Here is a 22,640-nt window from a genome sequence, read left to right as displayed (position 1 = left end):
TGGTCCTGTAGTGTTGAGCTATAGCCCCATGGCTGTGCTAGCCCAGTGAAGACATCTGGTCCTGAGCCAGGGAAGGAAGCAGGGCACAGCCAGGCCTGAGGGTGATGGGGGGCAGGGGGGGGCGCACAGCAAACCAACAGCACTGGTCAGGGTGGGGCACTGAAGGTGCCTCTCAGCTCCAGACATTATCAATGAGTGGAGGAGTACCCTGTGTCCCTCCAGGCTGGGCAAGCAGTGGGGCTGCAGGCAGAGAGGCCAGGAGTGGCCAGACTGCCAGTGCTCCTCAGGCACTGCAGTATGTGCTGTGCCACTGGTACAAGGACCTGAAACAGAGGCATCACCCTAGGTAAACCTTTATTGTCTGGCTGGTGTTGGTACACGTGTCATTACAGGTGTAGAGACGTGACGGAGGGGCGAGCGGCGCTGAGCGCGTGGTGCCCTGAGCAGGAGAGGGGAGAAGGGGCTGCCATCCTGGCTCGCTCCTTCAGCCTTGTGCTCTCCTGTGACCTCTCACCCCTGCCCGCTCCCCAGCCCACAGGTGCTGCAGCCCCTAGTGCAGAAGTGCCCCAGGTGCACGTGAAGGTGGGAAGCAGGGTGTCAGCACAGCTGTGGAGCTGTCCCCAGGGAGGTGACACCAAGCAGGGCCTGCGGTGGGCAGAGGGGCTTCCTCACAGGGAGCCAAGGGAACCACTGACAGGTGCTGCCTGTGGGATGCCTGGCTAGGCTACACGGTACGGTCCTGCTCAGCCACTGACCCACACTGTGCCCCAGGCCTGAGAGCGCAGCTGTGCCACCCAGGGACACAGGAGTGCTGCCTGCAGGGTACACAATTCCTGGAGAACAAATAACTTAACAGGCTGGAGCGCAGGGGGCAAGCCAAGCCAGGAGCATCCCCAGCAGTGCCTGCCTGGCCCTGTTCATGGGGTCAGCCCGCAGCTGGCCAGGGCAGAGGCAGCTCTGGCAAGGCAGAGGCATGGGACTGCCTGGGTATCAGAGTTCCCCCTGTCCCCAGTGCCAGACCTGTGGCCCTGCCAGACCCTCCTGGGGCAGGCAGCTCCCCTGCCCACTGGCAGCCCTGGCAGCAAGGACAGTAGGGGGGTGGGCAGGGCAGGCTCTAGCACTCTTTCTGCCGCATGCGCAACTCGTGGCGACGCAGGTGGTTGTAGAGGGACTGCACGTAGGTGAAGACGCACTTGGCGTCTGGCTTCTTCCCCATGATCATCATGTCTTCGACCTCCACCAGCGGCACGCAGTCCACCAGCGTCCTGCAGAGGTGAAACCCTCAGGCAAGCTGCCCTGCGTGGAGGCTGGGATGGAACCCCACACTGCCCAGGGCCTGCTTGCATTGGGCACTGCTTCCCTCAGCCCCACGTGGCTCCTGCCAGCCCTCTGGTACCCCCGGTCCTGCCGCTCCTGGCGCTGGGAAGATTATGTGTTGCCTGCCCTGGAGGCTGCCTGTCCTGGGGGGTTTGTCCACCTGCCTGCACCCCTTGCCCCCCAGTGCTCTCTGCCCCAGCTCTTGGTGGTGGTAGTCACGCCCTGCTCAGGCTGTGCCCACCCCTCTCCTCCTCCAGCGGCTGCTGGTGCCCCCTAGGGAGAGCCCTGCTTGCCTGCACATACCTCTGAAGCCTCAAGCCCCACCGGCTGGTCCAGGGAAAGCAGGGATGGGGGGCGGATCTCGGTCACAGGCTGCCCCTCACTCCTGCTTCAAGCCCTGGCCCTGCTCCTCTGCCTCCTGCCAGCCCGGCTCCCAGCTTTGCCCCAGACTAGAGCTCAGGCCTGCCTGCCCCAGGCCCAGCACTATTGGGGTAGGCACTGCCCTGCTTCAGTGAGTTCAACCTGGTCTGTGCCTACTGCCTCCTCTCCCAGCTCCAGCATGGTGTAGGGGTCCGTGCAGGACCCTGCTCCAGCAGCTACCAGCCTCGGGGGGCCATGGCAGATCAGCCATGGCTGTGCCCCAATCCCCACAGCCTCAGGGCTCTACCATTGCTCCTCTGCTGGGGTGCCCACCCTGTCCTCACCACCCATCCAACTCCCTGGGCCGCTTTGTCCCCAAACTGGGGCTCCCTGGGTGCTCAGGGCCGTTAACACGATTATGGGTCACTATGACAACCAGGCAGGGCATGGAGGTGATCTAGCCACCTCCATCCTCTAGTCTTTCTACTGGGGGAGTAGGTGCAGGGGGAGGGGGGGCAGAGAAGCAACCCTGCCACTGCTGCAACCCCCATCCTGGCCCTGCCCAGGCCCCTGCATCCCTGCCAGGCATTGTCCCCTTATGGGAACTGATGGTGCTGGAGCACCCCGGCTGCTGCTGCTGCTGGGGAAAGGGCTGTGCCAGCACTGGGGGCTGAGCTGGCATGAACTGGCAGCCCCCGCTGCTGCCATGGCTGGCTCAGCTGCTCCGGCCCTGGGCCACCCTCCAGCAGGGCTCTGCTGCAAGGACAGGATGCACAAGGAGGGTCCAAATCCCATGCTGCCACCCACCACCACAACACCCTCATCTCTGTCCCCCCCTCCCCCTGCTGTAGCCCCACGGTGTGCCTTGACCCTCCAGAACAGCCCCTCCCTCCCTCCCCCCCTCTCTGAGGACAGACCCCCAGCTGTTGCCAGCCCCTGGGGAGCACTAGGGCCCAGGAGATCCCCACCCCAGCCCCCACAGTCCCAGCCTTCCCATGGTGCCTTTGCTACGCTGGTCAGTGGGCTCTGAGCCCACAACCTGGCTGGCACCAGCCCCACCTCATGATTCGGCCACCGTGGGGATGGGGGGGCCCCACTCAGGGCCTTGGAAAAGCCCCTGCCTGGCTCCGGGGGTGATGGCGGAGTAATGGCAGCACACAGAGAGCAGCTCTGCCCTTATAAAGCCATTGTTTGGGCTCCGGTGTGCCAGTGCTGTGCAGAGCCAGGGGAGCCATGGCTCTAGCACCAGACAGGATGCTCCGAGACAGGCACAAACACTGCAGGATAAGGCAGGACCTGAGCCTTGAGTCACACTTTCCAGACTCCTGCTTCTGCCCATATATGAGCAGGCAGCACCTCGGGGCTGGGCATATGCACGCTGGGGAGGGAAAGGAGGCAGCAAGTGCAAGCAGTAATGCTGCAGCAGCCCGGGGGGGGGTCACCCACATTCAGGCGGCGCCACTCAGAGCACAGAGCCGAGTCCCCAGCAGCTCATCCTTGGATCAGGCTCAGCCAGGGGGAGGGATCTGTTCTCACTATTGCCCTCCCCAGAGCTGGAGAGTCAAGATCCCTATAGCATGACACAGTCCCCACTGCCCAAGCCCCCATGGGTGCTATTCCAGAAGGCCCAAGGACAGTCTGCCTCTGCCCATCTGCCAGCTGCCTCTGCCCATCTCCTGGCTGCAGTGGGGCCCTGCCTGGCACCACCGGGACTTGCCCCTTGCCCACTGGCATCCCCCAGCCTTGTCCCCAGCCGCGGCAGCTGCTTCCCAGCCGAGCCCTGGTGGTGGTGGGGCACGGGCAGATACTTGGAGGGGAAGGTTCTCACCATTGGTCCTTGGGGGGGGTGACAATGGGCTACGACTTTTTGGTTTTTACCAGCCCCTTCTGGACCAGGCAGCGATAGAATTCCTGAATGTATGTGTACACACACTTCCAATCTGGCTCGCGCATCCGGACCATGTCCTCCACGTCCAGCAACTGTGGACAGTCCGCGTGCTTCCTGGGTGCAGGGAGAGAGAGGGGCAAGCCAGTGACCACAGCCCAGTCAGGGAGGGGAGGAAGAGAAAACAAGAGACACAGATCAGTGCAGTTCCCATCCCCCCAGAAGCTGCTCTGCTCTGGCATGCTCCGGGGGTGCGCGATGCAGGGGCAGGAAGGCTCCGGGCACCCCGTGCCAAGGCCATTCAGTGAGACTGGAGAGCACAAGCAAGGGGAGGGGGAAGGGGCAGCAGGTGAGCGGCGTGGAGAGGCGTGAGGTTCAGAGGGAAGGACAGACAGAGGAGGAGGAAGAGGAGGAGTGAGGTGTTCTGGTGCGCCAGGTGCTCGGGGAGCGGGTTCCAGAGTGGAGCGACGCTCTATATAGCTCCTATATAGACCTGTTGGGAGGATGGCGGGGCAAGCCCAGCCCTCCTGCCCAGCTCCGCTTGGAACCACGCAGCACAGCCCTGGTGCAGGAAGCTCAGGAGAGGACGCTCACAAGAGCTGGAGGAGGAAGGACGAGAGGCCACCTGGCTTCCAGGCTGGAGAGATGATGGCTCTCTCAAGTCCGTGCACTGGTTCCCCAATTAAGGCAAAAAATCCATTACCAGGAGCACCAAGAGCCAGGCCCGCAGCTCCCTTCTTGCTCCACTAAACAGCACCACGGCATCCAGGGAGCTCATGGGAGCCCCCAGCTCACCCCATGGCCCCGGACACCAGCCGAATGGGACCCCCACCCCTGGCCCTGCCCCCAGGCAGGGTACTGAAGGAGAGGAGTGGAGGGGTGGGAGAGAGACAGAAGGAAGGAGAGAGGGGCTGGCTGCCAGCCCTCCAGCTGGGCGCACTCCCATCTCTCAGCACCCAGGAAAATCAGAAGCAAAAGGGGAAGGGAGGAGACTAGAGAAGCTGCAACGGTGTTTGAGCCTCTATGACTGTGAAAGGAGGTACCTGGCACGGGCAAACCCCGCTACCCACAGGCTGCAGTCCCAAACCCGGCACCTTGGGATGGGATGTACTGCCTGCAGCCAGGTGGGCTTGGGATCTGCTGCCTTGCCCTGTGCTTGGGAACCCAGACCGCCACACTCACCCTCTCACCACACAAGACTGGGCTGCACTGGCCTCTCGTGACTCTGCCCAGGCAGCTGCTGCTTTCCCACCCAGCACCCAACCTTGTTGCATGACATGGGGGGAGCGACACATATGGGCACCCACCTCCAGCACCATCACCCCTGTGTGTCCCCCCTCGCCCCAGCAGCGAGCAGAAGAGGCTGCCCCAAGCCACCCCAAGCTCATATGATGGCATGAGAGGTACATACTCTGCAGAAGAGAAGGCCACCTCAAAGTTGTGGCGGCGGTTCTGGGGTGTCAGCTTACTGTAGTCAAACGCATCAGGGAAGAAGTTGTGGACCAAGGCACAGAAGGCCATGCCATCACTCCAGCTGGATGAGAAGTTCTGGATGTCTACATGCTGAGAAGGCAAGAGAGTTACCAAGGGACAGAGTGACCGGCCCTGGGATGGGAAGAGGAGGTGGCACCCACCTCGTAGCCCCGGGTCTTGGCTCTGCACCAGTCCAGCAACATCTGCTTGATACTGTTGGCATTGGGCACGCCAAAGCTGGAGGAGCGCTGCACACTGGTCTGTGATGCTGCGGGGTTTGGTGAGCTATGGCAGGAGACACAGGGTGTTATCCATGGGTGCTAGCTGTGGGGTGTTATCTGCACCGTGTTCACTGCCCCAGCCAGCCTGCCCCAGGCCCAGCTTCACCTCCCGCCTTCCTTCTGCAGCTTCTCCATCATGGCCTTGCGTGCCTGTGAGGTTGAGGTCTTGGGCAGGCTCTGAGCCTTCATTAGCTCCTTCTTCTTCTCTGCCTGACGCCGCTCCAGTGCAGCCAGGCTGCTCTGCCTGGAAGCACTCTCATCTTCACGGTCGAAGACGCTGGGAGAGAGATGAACAATGTGAAGGGGGCTCCAGGTGGCCCAGGGAAGGGCAAGCAGTGGCCTCAGCCCATTGCCAGCCCTGGCACTTCAGAATCCTCCATGTGCCTAGGACAGAAGAGAGTGGCTTAAGGTCCCCAGCTGGCAGACATCTTTGTGCCCATGGAAGGACCCATGAGGACCTCTGAACATAGTGAGTATACCCCAAGGACCAGGAGGCTTTGGGGACACCCTCGCACAGGGACACCACAAGCACATGAGTGACAGAGACCGTACGTGCCTGTCCCCGCAGACACCACCACTCACCTGCCGGTCTTCTTGGACGAGGAGCTGTAGGATGATTTGGTTTGAACAAATGTGCTGTTACCACCTGCAGAGAGAGAGGAAGGAAAGAAGCCCTGGGCAGGAGCTGAGGCAGGTGGGACTTGGCCTGCCCCAGGGCAGTGATGCCCCAGGGTTATACTCTGACAATGCTGCAGGGAAAGGGCAGGGAAAGCTCTTACTGTCCGATCTCTTCACATAACTCGACTCCATGGTTGTGGTACGGGAGGTCTTGGTGCCATCACCTGCAGAGACAAGGCAACAGGAACAGCTGGGCTGGGAGCAGCAGCACCCACAGACACCAGCTGCTGTCAAGCACCCTCACACCCATGCAGTGCAATGGGTAGAAGTCCCAGGTGGTAGAGGCATGGCAGGCAGAGGGAGGACAGAGGGCACGTGCCCCCCAGGCAGAGCAAAGAGGACAGCGCAAAGCAGCAGAGAGCTGGGGCATCCCTCAACCCCTGAAGCCACTTGGCTTGAGCCACCTAGAGACTGGGAGAACCGGGGTGTAGGGGACAGGAGACAGGCCGAAAACATAGACAAGGCCCTGCTACCCCAAGAGAGTGGAGATCAGGTGGAACGTCACCAGAGCAGATCCATTAATGATCCCCAGGCAAGCTCTGAGCAAGCCAGAAACTCAGCCCTGCACTACAGTGCTGCTCCCAGAACAGTCAGGCCAGACCCAGGACAAATAGCGAGTGGCCGAGGAGCTGTGGTGGCAGAGCACTGGGAAGGATTCTGCATGGCCACTGAAGGGCCAGCACACTGGTCAGTGAGCCCACTGCCCCCCAGCCTGGCCCGTACTAGACTGGACGAGACGCTCAGTCTTGGTGACGGTGCTGCGTGCTGAGCCGTCAGCTGACTGAGTGCTCTGCGTGGTGGTGGTCTCGGTGGCGTGGCCAGCCCTTCCTGCCATAGCCTGGCTCCTAGCCTCCTGCAGCCGCTGGTCTCGCTCCTTCTCCCGCTGGTCTGCAAACAGAGGTGGAAGACAGCATCAGCAGTGAGAGGCAGGGTGGTGGACACAATCCACACCACACCAGAGGTCCTATGGCTGCTGTTGTCCCACAACTGGCTCATGGGAAGTATGATGTCTTCAGCCTGGCACAGCCTGGGGGGCAAGAGAGGACCCAGCACGCAGCCTCCAGCTTCCCTGTGGCTGGACAGCCCCACTCTAGCACTCCACACTGCCTCCGCCACTGCTCCAACCCCAGTGGGAGTCACTGTTCCCCAAGTACCTCGCTTGCGCTGGCGCAGCTCCCGCATGGCATTTCGGATCAGCCGTCGCTCCTCAAAGTCTGTTGTCCGATCCAGCTGCAGGAGGGAGAGGTCAACATCACTCCTCTGCCATCAGCTTGGGGTCCCTTTACTTTCCCCCAGGAGCCCAAGCCAGAGGCAGAGGTACCATCTTATCCAGAACATCCTCATCCTCAATCCTGCTCAGCTCCTCGACATTCAGCTTGCTCCTTCTCTCTACCTCCCTCACTTGCACCTTCTCCATGCCGTTGGGCAGCTCTGGCTCCAGCCTCAGAACCTGGGGCTGCTCCACCACCTCCGGATCCATCTGCAAGGACAGCACAGTGCAGCTGAGCCCCTGCCAGCTCAGCCACCTCACTACCGCTGCTCAGGATCCAGGCCCCCACCACCCTAACACCTGCTCAGTGCCACAGGCAGTGAGGACTCTGGAGAGGATGGGCCACATGTGGCATAAGAGCTCTCAGCTGGTGGGACACTGCAGGCATCTGCAGTGCCTAAGGCAGGCAGGGCGTCACGCCATCCCCCTGTGGCACTCACTGCCCCTGGAGGGCCCAGCAGTCCCTGATCTCCTCCCAGTCTGGCTGCCAAAATATCTCCAGATACTCCCTGTTCCCTGTCAGGAGGTGGCCGGGCCCCCAAGCAGGCAGGGGCTGCCTGGGGCTACAGGCTGGGCAGTGCCTGGTGCCCAGCAGCAGGCCAGGTGCTGGCAAGGCCAGTGCGTGCTGTTAGCAGCACAAGGGATTTCCATGGAATTAAGGGACTTAGTGGAGAGAAGAGCTTGTGCAAGAGATCAAGAGCCTCCCCCGTATCCCTGCCAGGATCCAGGCCAGCTGGGCTCCTGCCTGAACACAGCCAGGACGCCAAGTCCCTTTCAGCCTGACCCCCCAGCAATGCACAGCAGGCAGCGGGCCAGGCCCAGAATAGGGCACAGAGGCAGCAGGGATGCTGGAATTGGCCTGGAGCAGACATGCACACACCTGGCTCAATCCTGCATCCTGCAGCCCAGCACCTGGCCCATGGCAAAGCCATCGGCAGGAGCTGACACTGGCCATATGCACCCATGCCACCACCTGTGCCAGGCACTGCGGCAGGGGCAGGACAGCTGCCTGTGGCCTCCCGCCCGGCACGCCAGCAATGCAGGCACTGCAGCCGTGCCACAGTGAGCCCTAGGGGTGGTAGATACTCATGGTGTCGTGTCCCTGTGCACTGCAGCCACAGTTCCATCTCGTGCCTGGGCTCCAGACACCCCTAGGAGCCCCAGGGGCCGGTGCCCCCTCCCACCCCTTGCCGTGGGGCAGGGCTGCCCACACTCACGCTGCTGTTGGTCCGGGAGAGGTGCAGGGCCGATTGTTGGCGCGTGCTGGAGAAAGTGGGTGGATGGGCCACAGGGCCGCTGGGCTCCTCGGTGCCCTCAAAGTGGGCGCAAGGGTCCTGTGCTTCCAGAAAGAGGGTGCTGATGTCCTCCCCAGGGGGCTCCTGCAGCCCTGGTGCCAGCAGGTCGAGGCAGCGGCCCAGGCGCCCCAGCTCTGCCCGCAGCTCCAGGTGCTCCTGCTCCAGTGTCTGCAGTGCCTGCACCAACGCCTGCACCCCCTGCAGCGCCCACTGCAGCTGCCCCTCTGCCACCCCCCGGAACGCTGCCAGTTCCCGACGCAGCTCAGCCAGCTTGGCCGTCCCGGCCTGTGCCAGCCCCTCCAAGCTGACCCCCAGCATGGTGGCGGTGCAGGCACTGCAGTGAGCCTCGCTCAGCTGTCTGTTGCCCTTTATAGGGGTGCAAGGCACCCCCCCAGCTGGAGGCCAGCCCACTCCCTGCCTGTGGGCTATTCTGGTCCCAGCAGCTGGGGGTCCCGCACAGGGGTGCTGAGCCAGGCGACACACTTGGCAGTGTGTCCGGCTTTGGGACCAGGTGGCTTGGCAAGGGGAGCTCTGCAAGTGGCCCCCCTGCCCTGGTGGCTGCCAGGGCCAGATATCAGCCTGGAGGCTGTGGGACACAGCAGGAGGAACCAGTCCCAACCACTGCTGTGCTGGATGAGTGACAGGGCCAACCACTGCTGTGCCCTTTCGTCCGAGTGCCCTCCCACTTTGAGCCAGCATCACCCACAGCACATCGACACCTCCAGCCCCAGACTGGCACTGGTGCAAGGGCCTCAGCCACAGCCAGGATTTTTAGAGGTCTCCATACCCCCATGCTGCCTTAATGCCTGCGCCACGGGGGGTCCCTGCATGATGGGCATAGGTAACACCCCACCAGCAAGAGGACACACTGCAGTGGCTACTGTCCCCAGGTCCCTGCAGCCCGCTGGTCCCTCCAACCAAGCCCTACCTGGCAGGGCTGGCAGGGCTGCCAGCACTGCTGCCTTCTCCTCCTCCTCCTCCTCCTCCTCCTCTTTGCCCACTGGGAGCACACCTGGCGGCTGCATCTCCCGCCAAGCAGCTGATGGGTCTCAGGCCCCCCACCCCTCCAGGCAGCCCCACTAATACCTTAATGAGAGCTGACAGGTGCTCAGGCCAAGTCCGCCCAAGCGCATTAGCATGGGGAAGTGACCCCGCTGCAGGCAGTGAGCTGCCCACAGGTAGGACCTGCCGGCAGGTGTGGGCAGCACCTGAGGGCAACCCTGCCAGGCTGTGGGCACTGCCTGCCTCATGCTGAGGAGGACTGAGCTGAGGACAGGGTGAGCCAGTGGTGCCACAGCCACCAGCGTGCCATAGGCCACTGGCAGTACCACGGGCCACTGGCAGCGCTGTTCCCACAGAGGCAGCCAGGCGCGCGCGGGGCCATGAGTGAGGCAGAGCTGTGTTTGACATCTCAGCTCCTGCCAAGGCGGCGCGTGGGTGCCTCACATTACCCTAGATGGGCAGGAGCAGACAAAAGCACTTGAAGGGCTGCACGCACGGCTGCCTCCTGTGCGCACCCAGCCCCAGAGTGGCCACAGCCCACTCTCCCCCCAAAACACTGAAAAAACTGGTTGTTTTTTCAGGTTTTTTTCTAGTCACACCCAAGAATCCCTCCTGGGCCAGGTGGGCTGGGACTGCCACGCCACTCTCCACTCAGGATTGCGGAGTGGAAGCAAGCAAGACCCCAACTCAGCTCCAGGGTAGGTTAGAGGTCTTCAGGGAGCCCCACCCCAAGGCAGGCTCCCCAGTGCCACGGCCAAGGTCCATCCCCAGGAGGAAAACCAGGAGTGGGTGGCAATGGGTTTTTCCCTGAGTTGCTGCCACCCTTAAAGGTGTTTAAAACAGACGGAGATCCAAAAAAGACTCCCAGCTCACTTCGCTCCCCCTCCCCAACTGTGGGTACATGGTGGCACAGTCCAGAGTGCAGGAGACTCATGTGGGGCTGTGCAACCACACACAAAGCCAAGGGTCTCTTGATGGAAAAAAAACCCCAACCAAAACAAAACAAAAGCACCAATCAAGATCAGCCAGAGCCCCCAGAACATGCTGCCACCCTGCTGGTCCCTGGTCCCCACCCCAAGCCCCAGAGCTGTCAGGTGATGCCCAGGTGGAACACAGCCCCGCAGCACCAAGGCCCCCTGGGCACTTACCTTGGTGACATTGCTGCTGACACTGCTGATGTTGCAGATACTGCTGACACTGCTGGGGATGGTGGTGATGCGGATGGGGGTGCTCCGCAGCCCCAGGGTCACCTCTGCAAGGGGAGGAAGAAGCATGTGGGGTCTGCCCCAGCCTGGCAGGCTCAGCTCTGTGGCTGGGGATTGGCTCCGGCTGGGCAGCCCCACTGCCCCACGCATCCTGCCCTGACAGCAAGCACCAAGCTCTGGCACAGGGAAAGGGCTCTGGGGACAGGCAAGGGATGGGAAAGCCAGGCCCCCCTCACCACCCTGGCTTATCCTCCTCCCAAGGAAGGGCACTTTCCACAGTGCTCCAGCTGGATCCAAGACCCCCTGGATGGCCACAGGAGCATCCCGAGTCAGCCACGTCTGCAGGCAGGCAGGATTGGGGCAGGGCTGGAGCAAACACAGCCCAGCAGTGGAACAGGACACACCAGGACAGCATGGGCTCCCCTGAGCCAGCAGTTCAGTGGGGACAGAGGATGGGGCAGGGCTGTGGGGGCAGGGCAGGGATTTGGGAATGAGCCCGAGCACGGACATATCAGGACAGCAGGGCTGGGGACAGGCTGCAGGACCAGGTGGTCTCTCTGGACTGAGATGCCCTGAGCAGGCCGAGCATGCCTGCCAAGGGGTGACGGCTGCCAGGCAAGCTCTGATCTTCTGGCAACACCCGTATTCAGCCTCTGGGCTGTCAGCAGCTGCTGCTGCCCATCAGCACCAGCCTGGCCTAGCACTGCCCGCCTGCCTCCACCTGTGCCTCCACCTGCCCATTAGTGCCCACCATCCTTCAGTGCCTGGCTGTCCACTGGCACCCACTTGCACCACTGCCAAGCTGTGCGCATAGTCCCATCGGGAGCATGGTCCCGCAGTGCTTATGGCCCTGCTGGCACCCATTCCACTGTGGTACCCACTTTCCTGACAGACGCCCACCTTTCCCAGTCCCACCTCCCTGAGTGACACCCACCATGCCCGTCACTCCTGCAGCGTCTAGCCTCCCGGCACATGCCAGCTGCCCACTTGACCCGTCCTGCTCGCCCCATACCCCATCAGTGCCCACCTGCCCGCTGGCTGCTGGGGGCGGCCGTGATGCGGGGCGCGAGGGGCTGCACACGCCCATCCTTGATCTCGATGGTGAAGAAGGTCTTCATGGCGTCGAGGCGGCGGCCGGCGGGGCGCGGAGCCGGGCGCTGCTCTGCGCCGCCGCTGCCCCGCGCGTTTTGAGCGGGCGCCGGCGGGGCCGTGCGGGGCCCCCGCTGCCATTGGGCGGCCCCGGCCCCGGTCCCGGCCCGCCCCCCCGCGCCGCCCGCCCCCGCCGGCCCAAACCGCTGCGCGCGCTCCCGCACCGAGCCGGCGGCGGAGGGCGGCGGGGGTCCGGCGGAGCGTGGCGCTGCGGGGATGGGCGCGGGGTCACCGGGCTGCAGCCGCCCGCGGGTGACCCCACCGGGACTGCGACCCCTGCTTGGTCCCGCACAGTGCATGCAGCCCTCCGGGGTGCCCCCTGCGATGCACGCTGCCCCCCCATCCTGCGGTGCCTGCTGCGATGCATGCTGCCCCCACCCCAGGGTGTCACACCGTGCATGCAGCCCCCGGCATGCCGACAAGAAGCATGCTGCCCCCACCCCAGGGTGCCACACCGTGCATGCAGCCCCCCAACTTGCCCACTCGATGCACAACGCCCCTGGGGTGTCTGACCATGCATGCAGCTCTCCACAGTGCCCACAAGATGCATTACTGCCCCAAAGAGACCCCACTACACATGCATCACCCCCCGAGATGGCTGCAGCCCCTCAAAGTCTCTGCCCCCTCTCCCCACTCCTGCCAGGGCCAGGTGCTTGCGGACATGGATGGGAGGGAGGGAAGGAGGGATGCTGGGCAGGGAGCAAAAGAGCAAGTGGGTGGCCAGCAGCATCCTGCAGCGTCCCGGTACTTTGGAGTTCCATGTCTGCCAAGGCTCCGCCAGGAATCTCCTGCCAGCAGGAAGCAGAGAACAGAGGCAGGCACCACTGAGATCTTACCCGTGGGGCCAGCTGGGCACAAGGAGGAGGACACCTGCTCCCACTGGTGAGTGTTCAGGCGAGCTGGGGTCCCTACTAGATCCTGGGTGGACACTGGCGCTTGGGAAGAGACAGCACAGATAGGCAAGGAACAGGACAAAGAGAGCAGAGAGTGAGCACAGCACAGGGTGCTGCTGCCATCCCCACAGTACAGCACCCTGGAGTCCCCCTTCCTTTCATGCCATACTCCCCAGTGCATAGTGCCAAAATCTGCCAGCACCTGTAGGCTGCCCCACACGCCAGGCATGGGCTCTGCCCTGTAGCGCCAAACTACACCGCAGAGGACAGCAGGATCTGTGCCCAGCAAGGCAGTGGGGGGTACCTGGGGTCTGTGCCAAAAGGTCGGGATGACCCCTATCCCCGCCAGGCCCTAGCATTGTCTCTGGAGGGGAGGGTGAGGGAGCTGGGTGGCTCAGCCTTCGAGGGTGCAGGCAGGGTTCTGCTCTGGGGCTGGAGTCAGTGATGCCCATGGAACTGGGGGTGGGAGGTAAGCTCAGCCTCTCCTCAGAAACCAGGTTTGAGTCCCCTGTGATGCAAGGGGGGGCAGGTCCTGCACACTTCCCTGCACCCTGGGCTGTGCCATGTTGGAGCCCAGCATCTTCCCAGGGTTTCTGCCTTCCCAGGAGCCAGCAGTCTCCAGGGGAGCCTCAGAGGAAGGGGATCTCTGCCTGCAAGGGCAGCTCCAAGAGGAAATCCTGACCCTGGGAGCAGAGAACTGCTTTTTGGGTTTTCTGTTTCCTCCTGGCACAGCCATGGGGATGGTTTTCCCAGCAGTAGGAAGAGGGCAGCTGCTGGCCACCGGAATCCCCCAGGGCTGCGGGGAGGCCCCAGAGGGTGCTATGCCCGGGTGAGGGAGGGGGTGGTCAGAGCCAGCCACGCATTGCTCTCAGCCTTATTGGGACAAGGAATGCAAAAGGCCTGGGTTTGCTGCTGCACCGATTCCCTTTCATGGCCCTGTGGCCACCTTGCCAGAGAGGGGGCCTGGTAAACAGCACGCCTGGAACCCAGCTCCCTGGCCAGAGTGGGCACTATACCACCACTTGGCTGGGCAGAATCAGCCTAGGGGTGGCCCTTGGCCTGGCCATGTCCTGCACTCACATTCCTGCTCCAGCATGCGTGGGCTGGAGTCACATCGCCAGGGCTGCCTGGGATGTGCATGCTGCAGGGCAGGGGAGCAGGGGGTGGGGGGCTCTGGGGCAGCACTGCCCCCCTGGCAGGGGGCCACAGCCCTCATGTCTCCTCCCCATCCCTCTCAAAGGCTGCACTTACCCACTCGTGGCCTCCCCTGTCTCCCATCTGGCCCCAGTGCCTGGCAGCGCACCCCAACATGGAGCTGTGGGAGGAGAGGGGCAGAGCGCTCAGCTGAGGGTTGCATGCAGTCCCCCTATTAAGCTGCCTTCACACACAGACCAGCAGCCCTGGGCAAGGAGGGCAGTGGCAGCTGCTACCATTTCTGTACCTGGCTGGCAGCACTAGGCTGGCCCAGGGGTGGCTGCTCCCCTCTAGGGCTTTGCCTCCCGCTGGGCTCTGCAGCACTGGCTGGGCTGTCCAGGCTCCCTGCCTTCCAGGCTGCCTGTTGCTGCCTCTGGGGCTGGCCCTGCTCCAGCTCCTGAACACCATCCTCAGGCTCTGGATTGGGCTCTGGGGCCGGCTGCAGCTCCGGAAGCACAAGGGTCCCTGACACCACTTCTGTGAGTAAAAAAAGAGGCACTGCTCGGAGAAGCCTGAAGCTGCCTGCAGTGCATCCCTGCTCCTGCAGTCCCTCCAGGCACCTGGCTCCCCTGCCCACCATTTGGGAGATGTGCCCTCCACTGTTCTGTAGCTGGCTAGGCACAGCTCTGGCCTCCGGCATGCACCCAGACAGGGCTTTGCCATGGGCATCTTTGGGGACTCACCCTGGACACTGGGTTTCTGGGGGTCTCCTGCCTGCTGGCTGCACAGCTCCTGCATCCTGGCTGGGACATGCTCCTGCTCCACCATGTCCTCTCGCTCATGGTCCTGGGGAGAGCAGGAGGTGAGAGCGGAACCAGCCCCGCTCCAGTCCCTGACTGTGTCCCATCCCTGCCACTCAGCCAGGAACATGCAAGCTGCGGCCTCTTCCCATGCCATCCAGGTCCCTGCCTGCATGTTGCTGGGGATGGACGAGCCAGTCCCTGCACAGGGGTCAGTGCAGGAGGCTGGCAGGGGAACCACAAGTGTCCCCACATGCTGCTGCCTCCAGTGGGCAGGGACACTGTGTCTACTGAAGCAGGGCCCCAAACGCTGCGCACCTTTGAGGCTCCTGGTATTCCTCTGGAGGTTGATCAGCACCAGGGCACAGAGCAACGAGCTGGTACCTGGGTCCCTCTGTGGCAGCTGCCCCAAGCACACCAGCCTTATCACTGTGGATGCCAGCAGGTGGGAGAAGACAGCTCCTGCCCCATGCCCTCAGCCCAGGCACTCCAGGGCTTCATGATCCAGGGAGCACCCAGTTTCACATTACCCTGTCTCTGCCCATGGCACCTGCAACTCTGCTTGGCAAATGATGGGATGTTCTGGGCATAGGTCCACACACAGGTGACAGGTGTGTCCCTGAAACACATGTGAGCAGGGCCAGGGTGTCCTGGTGTCAGCCAGGGAACAGGATGCCAGTCCTGGCTGTGCCAGTGCCTCTAGCAGCACTGTGGGCTTCCCTTGCCATGACTCCAGGGTAGGGGGGTAGGACCATACCCTCAGGGGAACCTGGTCCCAAGCCCAGGGATGGAAATGGCCTTGGATTTGGAGTTATCAGCTGGACAGAGTGAGACAGCCCTGCCAGCTGTTCAGAGATGTCCCAGCACAGCCAGGACTGGGGGTAGTGTGCCAGCACATCCGGATGGGGAGGCAGACAGTGCTGAAAGGTGGCACAGGGCCACATACCCTCTGCAGCCTCCTGCTATGGCTCTGGGGCAGGTGGAGGGGGAAGCAGGGTTAGATGGAGGCAGACGGGGGAACTCATGCCTTCCTCCTTGGCTGCAGTTATACCCACTGCTTCTTCCCTTCCCACCCTTGCCCTCAAAGGGCAACCCCACAAGGTTGGGTGCAGGGATCTCCTACCACCACGCAGTCCCTGCGGGAGTCACCTCTGCTGCACTGAAAACCGCTGCCTGTGCCCGTTCCCTCCAGCCCTGCCTACCAGCTCATCCTTTCCCCATCCAGAAAGCCCCCAACTTCACTGCAGAATGAGCCCTGGCCCCTCGATGGATGGCAGGAACAGTCATCACAGGATGGGAGCTCAATGTTTCTAGCTGTGCAGGGAGACTGCTGCAGGCAGCTGCCACAAGAGAGGCTGTTGCCTCCAAAGAGCCTTGTCCCCAAGAGCCAGAGCAGGGAGGGGTGTACCACGTGCACCAAGGGGCCCCCAGAACCCTGCCAGGTTGCATCCTTGGCAGAAGCCAAGGGGCACCCAGGCCTGAGGCCCCAGCTCCAGCTCACCACCGCTGGAGTCATGCTGGCATAGCTCAGCCATGTCCTCCCTCTCCCCTGAGACCCCAGGCCCACCTGCCACAGTTTCCTTGGGCAGGCAAGCACAGCTTACCTGGGGCTCTGTGCTCCGGACACACAGGAGCCCCAGAGAAGTGCAAGGTCTTCAGCAAGGTCCTGTCCCCCATAGCACCGTACACACTCACCGCCGAAACTTTGGGCTCCTGGGCAGGGGGCTGCTCAGCAGCCCCCCTGTGCCCACTCTCCTCTAGCTCATCCAGTGCCGGCAGTTCTGCATCGTCCTGATGGCTGCTCTCCCCTCTCCTGGCTGTGCCCAGGGGCTTGGTGCTGCCCTCACCAAGGCTTTCCCCACTCCCAGTAAGGGCTGGTGTTTCAGCATCGTCCCTCTGGATACTTTTCGCATCCCCAGGCACAGTGTGGGGCTCGTTGCCATCCCTCCGGCTGCTCTGCACATTCCCAGCCAGTGTCGCGGCTGGATGGGAGCAAAGGTACTGTTCAGGAAGGAGCTGCCCACATCCCAGGCTCTCCAGAGTAGCCACCCCAGAACATGGGAATAGTGCTTCACCTTCGATCTCCTCAGCCCGCAGCTTACGGATGGCAGCTCGGATCACCTTGCGCTCCTCATACTCACCCGCTGCCCGCAGCTGCAAGAGGGAAGGACCCATGAGAAAGGCAGGGTCAGCCCCAGCGCAGGGTCCATCCTGGCATGCAGTCTGCCCCAGCACATGGTCACTCACCAGTTTTGTCAGCTCCTCCACGCTGGTGATTGTTTCGAGCTCCTGGGACAAGGCGGCCAGGGCTGCCTGCTGCTCCTCCTCCAGGTGCTGAGACCTGAGCAGGGCAAGAGCGGCAGCCAGACAGAAGCTGGCGTGGGCACTTGGGAGCAAAGTCCCGTCGTGGGCAGCTGGCAGATCCAGGCAATGGGCCCCAACATGTGCCAAGCTGCTCGGAGCCAGGCTGCTCCCACCTTCAAGCTCACCCAAATCCGTGCCAGCCACAGTGAGGCCAGGCACCGCAGCCCCCATCTCCCAGGGCAGAGGCAGTGGGTGACCCCGGCTCCCTACTGGACTCACCGTGGCCAGTTCTCCTTGTCGTCCTGTCTGTGGCTGCCGCGCTCTGGGCGGAAGCGCTTGGATGCCAGCGCCTCCTCGTCCCGCTCCAGCTCCTGCCGCTGCAGCTCCCGGATGGCCGAACGGATGCGGCGCCGCTCAGCCAGGTCCAGCGTGGCCTCGAGCTGCATGCACAGGGCAGGGCTCAGCACCGGCTCTGACCACTGAGCCCCTTTCTCAACCCTGGTGCCACCCTCTGCCGTGCTGCCTTGGGCTGCCCACGCTCCAGACAAAGGAGCTGTCTGTCTGTGGTGCCCACGTGCCCAGTGCATGCTGCCCAACACTGTCAGGCCCTGTGGGGAGTGGGCATGCCCCCCCCCGGGCAGGATGCTGGGATCAGCCGTGGCAAGGAGGCACTGAGGGTGCACTGGCAGGGTGGCACTGAGACCTCCAGCATGTGAGGGGCAAAGAGATGGGCAAGTGAAATGAACACCCACCAGTGGTCCCTGCAGCCCCCAAGGGTTGGTGTCCTGCAGCTCTGCCCCCTCCCAGTGCCATCAGCTCTGGAACGAGCTCTCCCATTCATGCCAGCCCCTTCAGCAGCTGAGGGACAGTAGAGCCTGTTTTCCTCCCATCCCCATGGTCCCCAGGAGGTGTTGGTTGGGAGGGTCCCAGCACTCCATCAAGGGCTCCTCCTAGCCCCCTGCAGCCCTCCCCATCCTCATTCAGTGCTAGAGGATGGCAGGTGGCTCTTGGAGCCAAACTCATAAGTGGGATCTGTCCTAAATCAAAGTCCAGTCCTCTATGTGTGGGAAGCAGGGCCACAACTCCCTTTCAGATGCCCCCGATGAACATCTCACAGGTGCTCCGGGTGCTCCTTAGCCCACCCAAGGGCAGGACCTGGCACCCAGTGTTGTTTTTCCTCTTTCAATCCAGCCCTGCTACCAGCCCCAGTGCTTTCAGGAGGCCGTGTATAGCCCCCATCATGATGTTGAAGGGGCAGAAGGCAGCCAGATCTGCAGGGAAAAGCCAGCCAGGCCTTGCTATCCTCCCACTGACCCGATGCTGGGAACCTGGGAGGTGATTTCCCATGGAACTCATGAAAAATAAACCCCATGACCCATAGCAGCTGCTGTCAGCATCAAGCCTCAGCACGCTGGGAGCAGCCACGGCTATGCCACAGGACAAGAGCGTCAGTCCCCTCCCATCCTGTCCCACAGGCCACTAACAGGCCACCCATCCGGGCTCTTCAGGTTCTGCTGCAGCAGGGATCCAGGGTTGGTCCCTCAGTTGGACCCAAGCTGAGCCACACGGAGGGCCCCAAACCACCGCCTGTACACAGACCCCCCTGCAGAGCCCCTGAGAAGCCATGGGACTTTGCCCTCCCTGCTCAGAGGCTGGGGATCAGGGAGGGTATTCTTATCCTAAGGAAGCCAGCAGGCACAGAACAGGCACAGAGATGCCATGTGCCACCCCAGCAGCAGCCAAAACTGTAATACTGCAACCCATCAAGGCCCAACCGGGAGCATTATCCTTTCCCAGCTGGTAAGATGCCGGTGGCTGGAACCATCAACTCCCAGGGCAGACCAATGCTGAAAACACATATAATCTCCGGGGGAGCTGCCTGGACCAAGGTTGCTCCCTCCCTCCCACTCCAGCAGCCCCCGCCATGCCAGCTGGCAGTGCCATCCCTTCCAGCTGGAGCCTACAGCCCCCTGGGCTCTTGTCCAGAGCAGGCATCTCCACCAGCACAAGGGCTGGGAAGAACAGGAGCCACTGTGCCACCAGGGCAGGGGGTTGTTGGAGAGGAAACCAGCCCCTCCATCCTCACGGGCCTCTCATTTCCCATCTGTTCTGGATGGCTGCCGGCACCCCGGGGATGCTGCTGCAGCAGGCACACTACTGCCAGGACAAAGGCACTGAGACACAGCCTCTCCCCAGCTTGTCCAACAGCAATGGTGGCCACCCTGGTCAGCCGGGAAGCTCAGCTCTCCTCGCATGGGGCAGCATCGATGGGCTAGGAAGTGGTGGAACCATGTCCAGTTCCAAACAAGGCACTGGAGGCAGAGCTCCAGGGCAAGGACGAGGCAAGGACGGCTCTCCCTCCAGTCATCCAAAGGCTTTGAGGACAGGAAAACAGTCTTCAACCGCACACTGCGTGACCAATGCCCTGGCCCTTCCCTAAGTAAGCTGCTGGCAGTGAGTGGCTTGGCCCCAGCAGCTGGGTCAGGGCAACAGGGGAGGTGGTGGGGGTGGGGGAAGAAGGGGGGTGTGCACAGCAGCTGCAGAAGCACAGAGTGCCAGGAAGAGGGGGACACAATGGAATACCAGCCCTGCACACCCTGGTGCAGGGAACACACTGGCACCCATGTGTGCTGTGAGACACCCATCTGCCAGCTCTGGGATCTGCCCTGTCCAGGAGGCTCCAGCTGGGACTTGACGTGCACCCTGGTCTCGAAAAGCTTCTGTCCATGGGACAAATGGCAGCAGGGCAGGAGAAAATGCCTTGTGCCATGTCAGCAGGGAGCTGGGATGAGGCAAATGAGTAGCTTTGGTAGTTCCGTGGCGGGGGAAAGCATGCCAGAAACCACAAGGCTGGGAAGGGACCAAGAGGCCCAGTCCTGCCAGCACAGGCAAACTCAGGGATCGGCACATGCCAGGGGCCCCAGAGGCCCTGCCCAGCCACCAGCAAATTAATGGTTCTGAGCAAACACCCACCTCAGCACACAGAGCGGCTTTGTGAAAGGGCACTGGCATGGCACCCATGGGCTGCTTCCCCACTGGCACCCAAAACAGTGGCACTCAGAGCCCTGGCACAGCAGGCATCTCTTCCAGGAGGGCTGCCATTAGCCCTGCTCTCTGGAGTGCCTGAGCACACAGCACTTGGGAAGCTGAAGCCTGGCCACAGGGAAACCTCTCTAGGGACAGTAGCTAGCCACATTGAGCACCTTCTGCAGCCCCAAGGTTCACTGTCACCCTTGGAAGGAGCCATGGGGAGCGTGGCTGCCTCTGGGCAGAGGAAAGCAGAAAGGACACTGGGTAACAGATGTGGCAGGGATGCAGTGCTCCTCAGGGTCACTGAAGCCTTTGCCAAAGGCTGCTGAGTGTAAGAAGGGGACCTCATGGCAGTGACCTTCATAGCTCAAGCCTGCCCTGCTTCTGCCCCCAAGGGGCTTTGCATCCTCACTAACTAACCAGACTGAGATTTGGAGGGGCTGGAAGAGGGGAGTATTCCCCAGCCCAAGGTCAGCAGCCCACAGCCTGGAGGTCAGCACAGCCCCGAGCGCTCAAACAACCCCCTGTTTCCAGACATCCACCTAAGGGCCACCCTGCAGCAGCACACACCCCATCCTCCACAGCTCCCTCCCCAGGCTCCTCCAAGCCCTTAGTCACTTTTATGTTACCCCACAGGTTGATCCCAACTGGCTTCTCTGGGTGTGGGGTACAAGTGGGCAGCTGGAGAGAGACCCATGTGGATGCCTACGGCAGGAGTTGGGAGGCAAACGGTCCCCAGCAGCTCCCAGCCCAGCCAGCACAAGGGTGAGGGGGCTGCAGGGATTGGCTCATGTCCTCTATCCTCCTTCTTTCAGTATCCCTGGGGAGATCAGATGCTGCTGCCAAGGTGTCACTTGCTGAGAGAAAGGAGGAAAGCAAGGCAGAGTGGAGGGCTTGTGAGAGCAGAGGAGCAGGGAGAAAGCGGTGGGAAAGGCAGTTTTCCCTTATATGGACTAATCCTCTTCCAGCTGAGTGGAGCCAAAAACATAATCAGAAAAAAAAATTCCTTCCCTGCCTCATGTCAGCCCAGAGCAGGCTTTCCCCAGACTGTGCTGCACAGCACAGGGAGACCTGGGTCACGAGCAGGGTAGTCTCAGCCCAGTGGGTCAGAGAAAAAGCCCTGAGAGAAGCAATGCTTGCTGCACCTCCCTAGACTGGCCGTAGACCCAGCACCCATTACCACTCCTGGGGCTCCATTTCAGCCCGGAGACCCTAGCTGGGACATGGCAGAGCTGTAGCATTGGCAGGATGGGGAGAAACCCAAACCACCCATACCCACACCTTCGGAGGGGTGACCTGTCGACCCCAACATCATCCCACGAGGAGCAGTGGGCTCCTGAGTCCACGAGCCACGGGTAGGTCTACCTGTCGTCACCCAGAGCTGGCTGAGGGTGGCACAGCAGGAGGCTCGGCCGGGGGCAGCCCCCGTGCCGACCTACAGCACAGCTCCCCCTTCCCGCCGGCATCCCAACTCTTTCCTGTTCCCGCAGACTGGCCTTCCTGGCTGACTCAGTTTCCTGCCGTGACCATTCCCCAGCGCTGGCCCGGGCCACCCTGGCTCAGCCTCCAGGGCAGCTAGCACAGCCCAGCCCCGGGCCGGGGATCCCTGGGGGTCCCCGAAGCCGGCCAGGACGTTGTAGGGGCTTCCCGGGACACTAGCCCCGGCTGAGCAGGTCGCAGCCCAGAACCCTGAGTTCCGCCTTCGGGACACGCGGGCCCTCCTCCCCCATAGCCCATCGCCCGCAGCCGGGCCCTGCTCCGGTTCTGGCTCCCGGGGCAGTGCCCGGCCGGTGCTCTAGTAGCCGCCGCGCAGGAGGGGATGGGATGCCCGGCCATGCGGGCAGAGCCCGGGAGGTGCGCCTGGCACCGCGCCAGCCCCGGGCAGAGCAGGAGCCCGCACCGGGAGAGCGGGGAGCAAGGAACCTAGCCAGCAGCAGGGAACGGTTTCCCGGGATCCGCCAGCCGAGGAGATGGAGCCGGGATAGGCGGTACGCCCGGGCGCGGTGCGAGCAAAGAGCCAAGCGCGGCGAGAGCGGTGGGGCCAGAGTCACCGGCGCAGTGCGAGGGTTCGTGCTGGAGCTCACTTGGGTTCAGACCCCGCCCCGAGCCAGAGCGGGCCCCTCCGGGTGCTGCCGCCCGGGACCCCCACCGCTTACAGTCACTCCCAGACACGGGCTCCGGAATGCCCCGGCCGAGCGGCAGACCCACGGCCCGCCCGGTCCCGCTCTGCCCGCGCCTGGGACAGCCTACCCCGGCCCGGGGGGCTCAGGGAGCCGAGGTACTCCCAGGCACGCACCTATCGGCCCCCAGAGCCGCCGCGACCGCGCACCGTGCCCTGGTCCTCCCGCCGCGGGACTCACCAGCTTCCGCAGCGCTCCCTCGTCCATCCCGAGGAGGCTCTCCTGGGACATCCCGCCCGCCAGGCCCGCGCTGCTGCGGCCGGGGCTCAGCGGCGACCGAGACAACAAAGGGCGTCCAGGGCAGCGCGGCCCCGCGCTTGGCTCGGCTGCGCTCCCGCCCGGCCCCACTCTGTTGCCTCCCGGTCCGGTTCGGCTCGGCTCGGC

The 22,640-nt window shown here is 62.9% G+C and overlaps 1 protein-coding gene across 3 annotated transcripts; it reads right to left on the bottom strand.

Annotated features, from left to right (window-relative positions):
* Window positions 1-337: 337 nt before the first annotated feature.
* SMTN (smoothelin) lies at window positions 338-22,640 on the bottom strand. 3 transcript variants are annotated; one of them, XM_039382487.1, is made up of 22 exons: window positions 22,437-22,640; window positions 17,326-17,486; window positions 16,990-17,083; window positions 16,818-16,896; window positions 16,438-16,724; window positions 14,686-14,788; window positions 14,250-14,479; window positions 14,060-14,123; window positions 12,752-12,850; window positions 11,794-12,123; window positions 10,710-10,813; window positions 8,482-8,598; window positions 7,316-7,474; window positions 7,149-7,224; window positions 6,718-6,882; window positions 6,096-6,158; window positions 5,899-5,962; window positions 5,423-5,593; window positions 5,197-5,320; window positions 4,974-5,125; window positions 3,506-3,679; window positions 338-1,265 (listed from the first exon to the last, which is right to left on the bottom strand). In XM_039382487.1, exons 1-21 carry the CDS (start codon window positions 22,485-22,487, stop codon window positions 3,535-3,537), a joined length of 2,838 nt encoding a protein of 945 aa, XP_039238421.1. In that variant the 5' UTR covers window positions 22,488-22,640; the 3' UTR covers window positions 338-1,265; window positions 3,506-3,534. The 3 variants fall into 3 exon arrangements, with proteins under 3 accessions (XP_039238421.1, XP_039238422.1, XP_039238420.1); XM_039382488.1 differs by lacking the exons at window positions 8,482-8,598; window positions 11,794-12,123 and having other exon boundaries at window positions 22,437-22,584; XM_039382486.1 differs by lacking the exons at window positions 14,250-14,479; window positions 14,686-14,788 and having other exon boundaries at window positions 22,437-22,584.

Source organism: Pipra filicauda, unplaced genomic scaffold (assembly GCF_003945595.2).
Source record: "Pipra filicauda isolate LSUMZ 115617 unplaced genomic scaffold, ASM394559v2 scaffold272_size1030459_pilon, whole genome shotgun sequence".
Taxonomy (NCBI): Eukaryota; Metazoa; Chordata; class Aves; order Passeriformes; family Pipridae; genus Pipra; species Pipra filicauda.
This window is presented reverse-complemented; position numbering and strand designations above follow the sequence as displayed.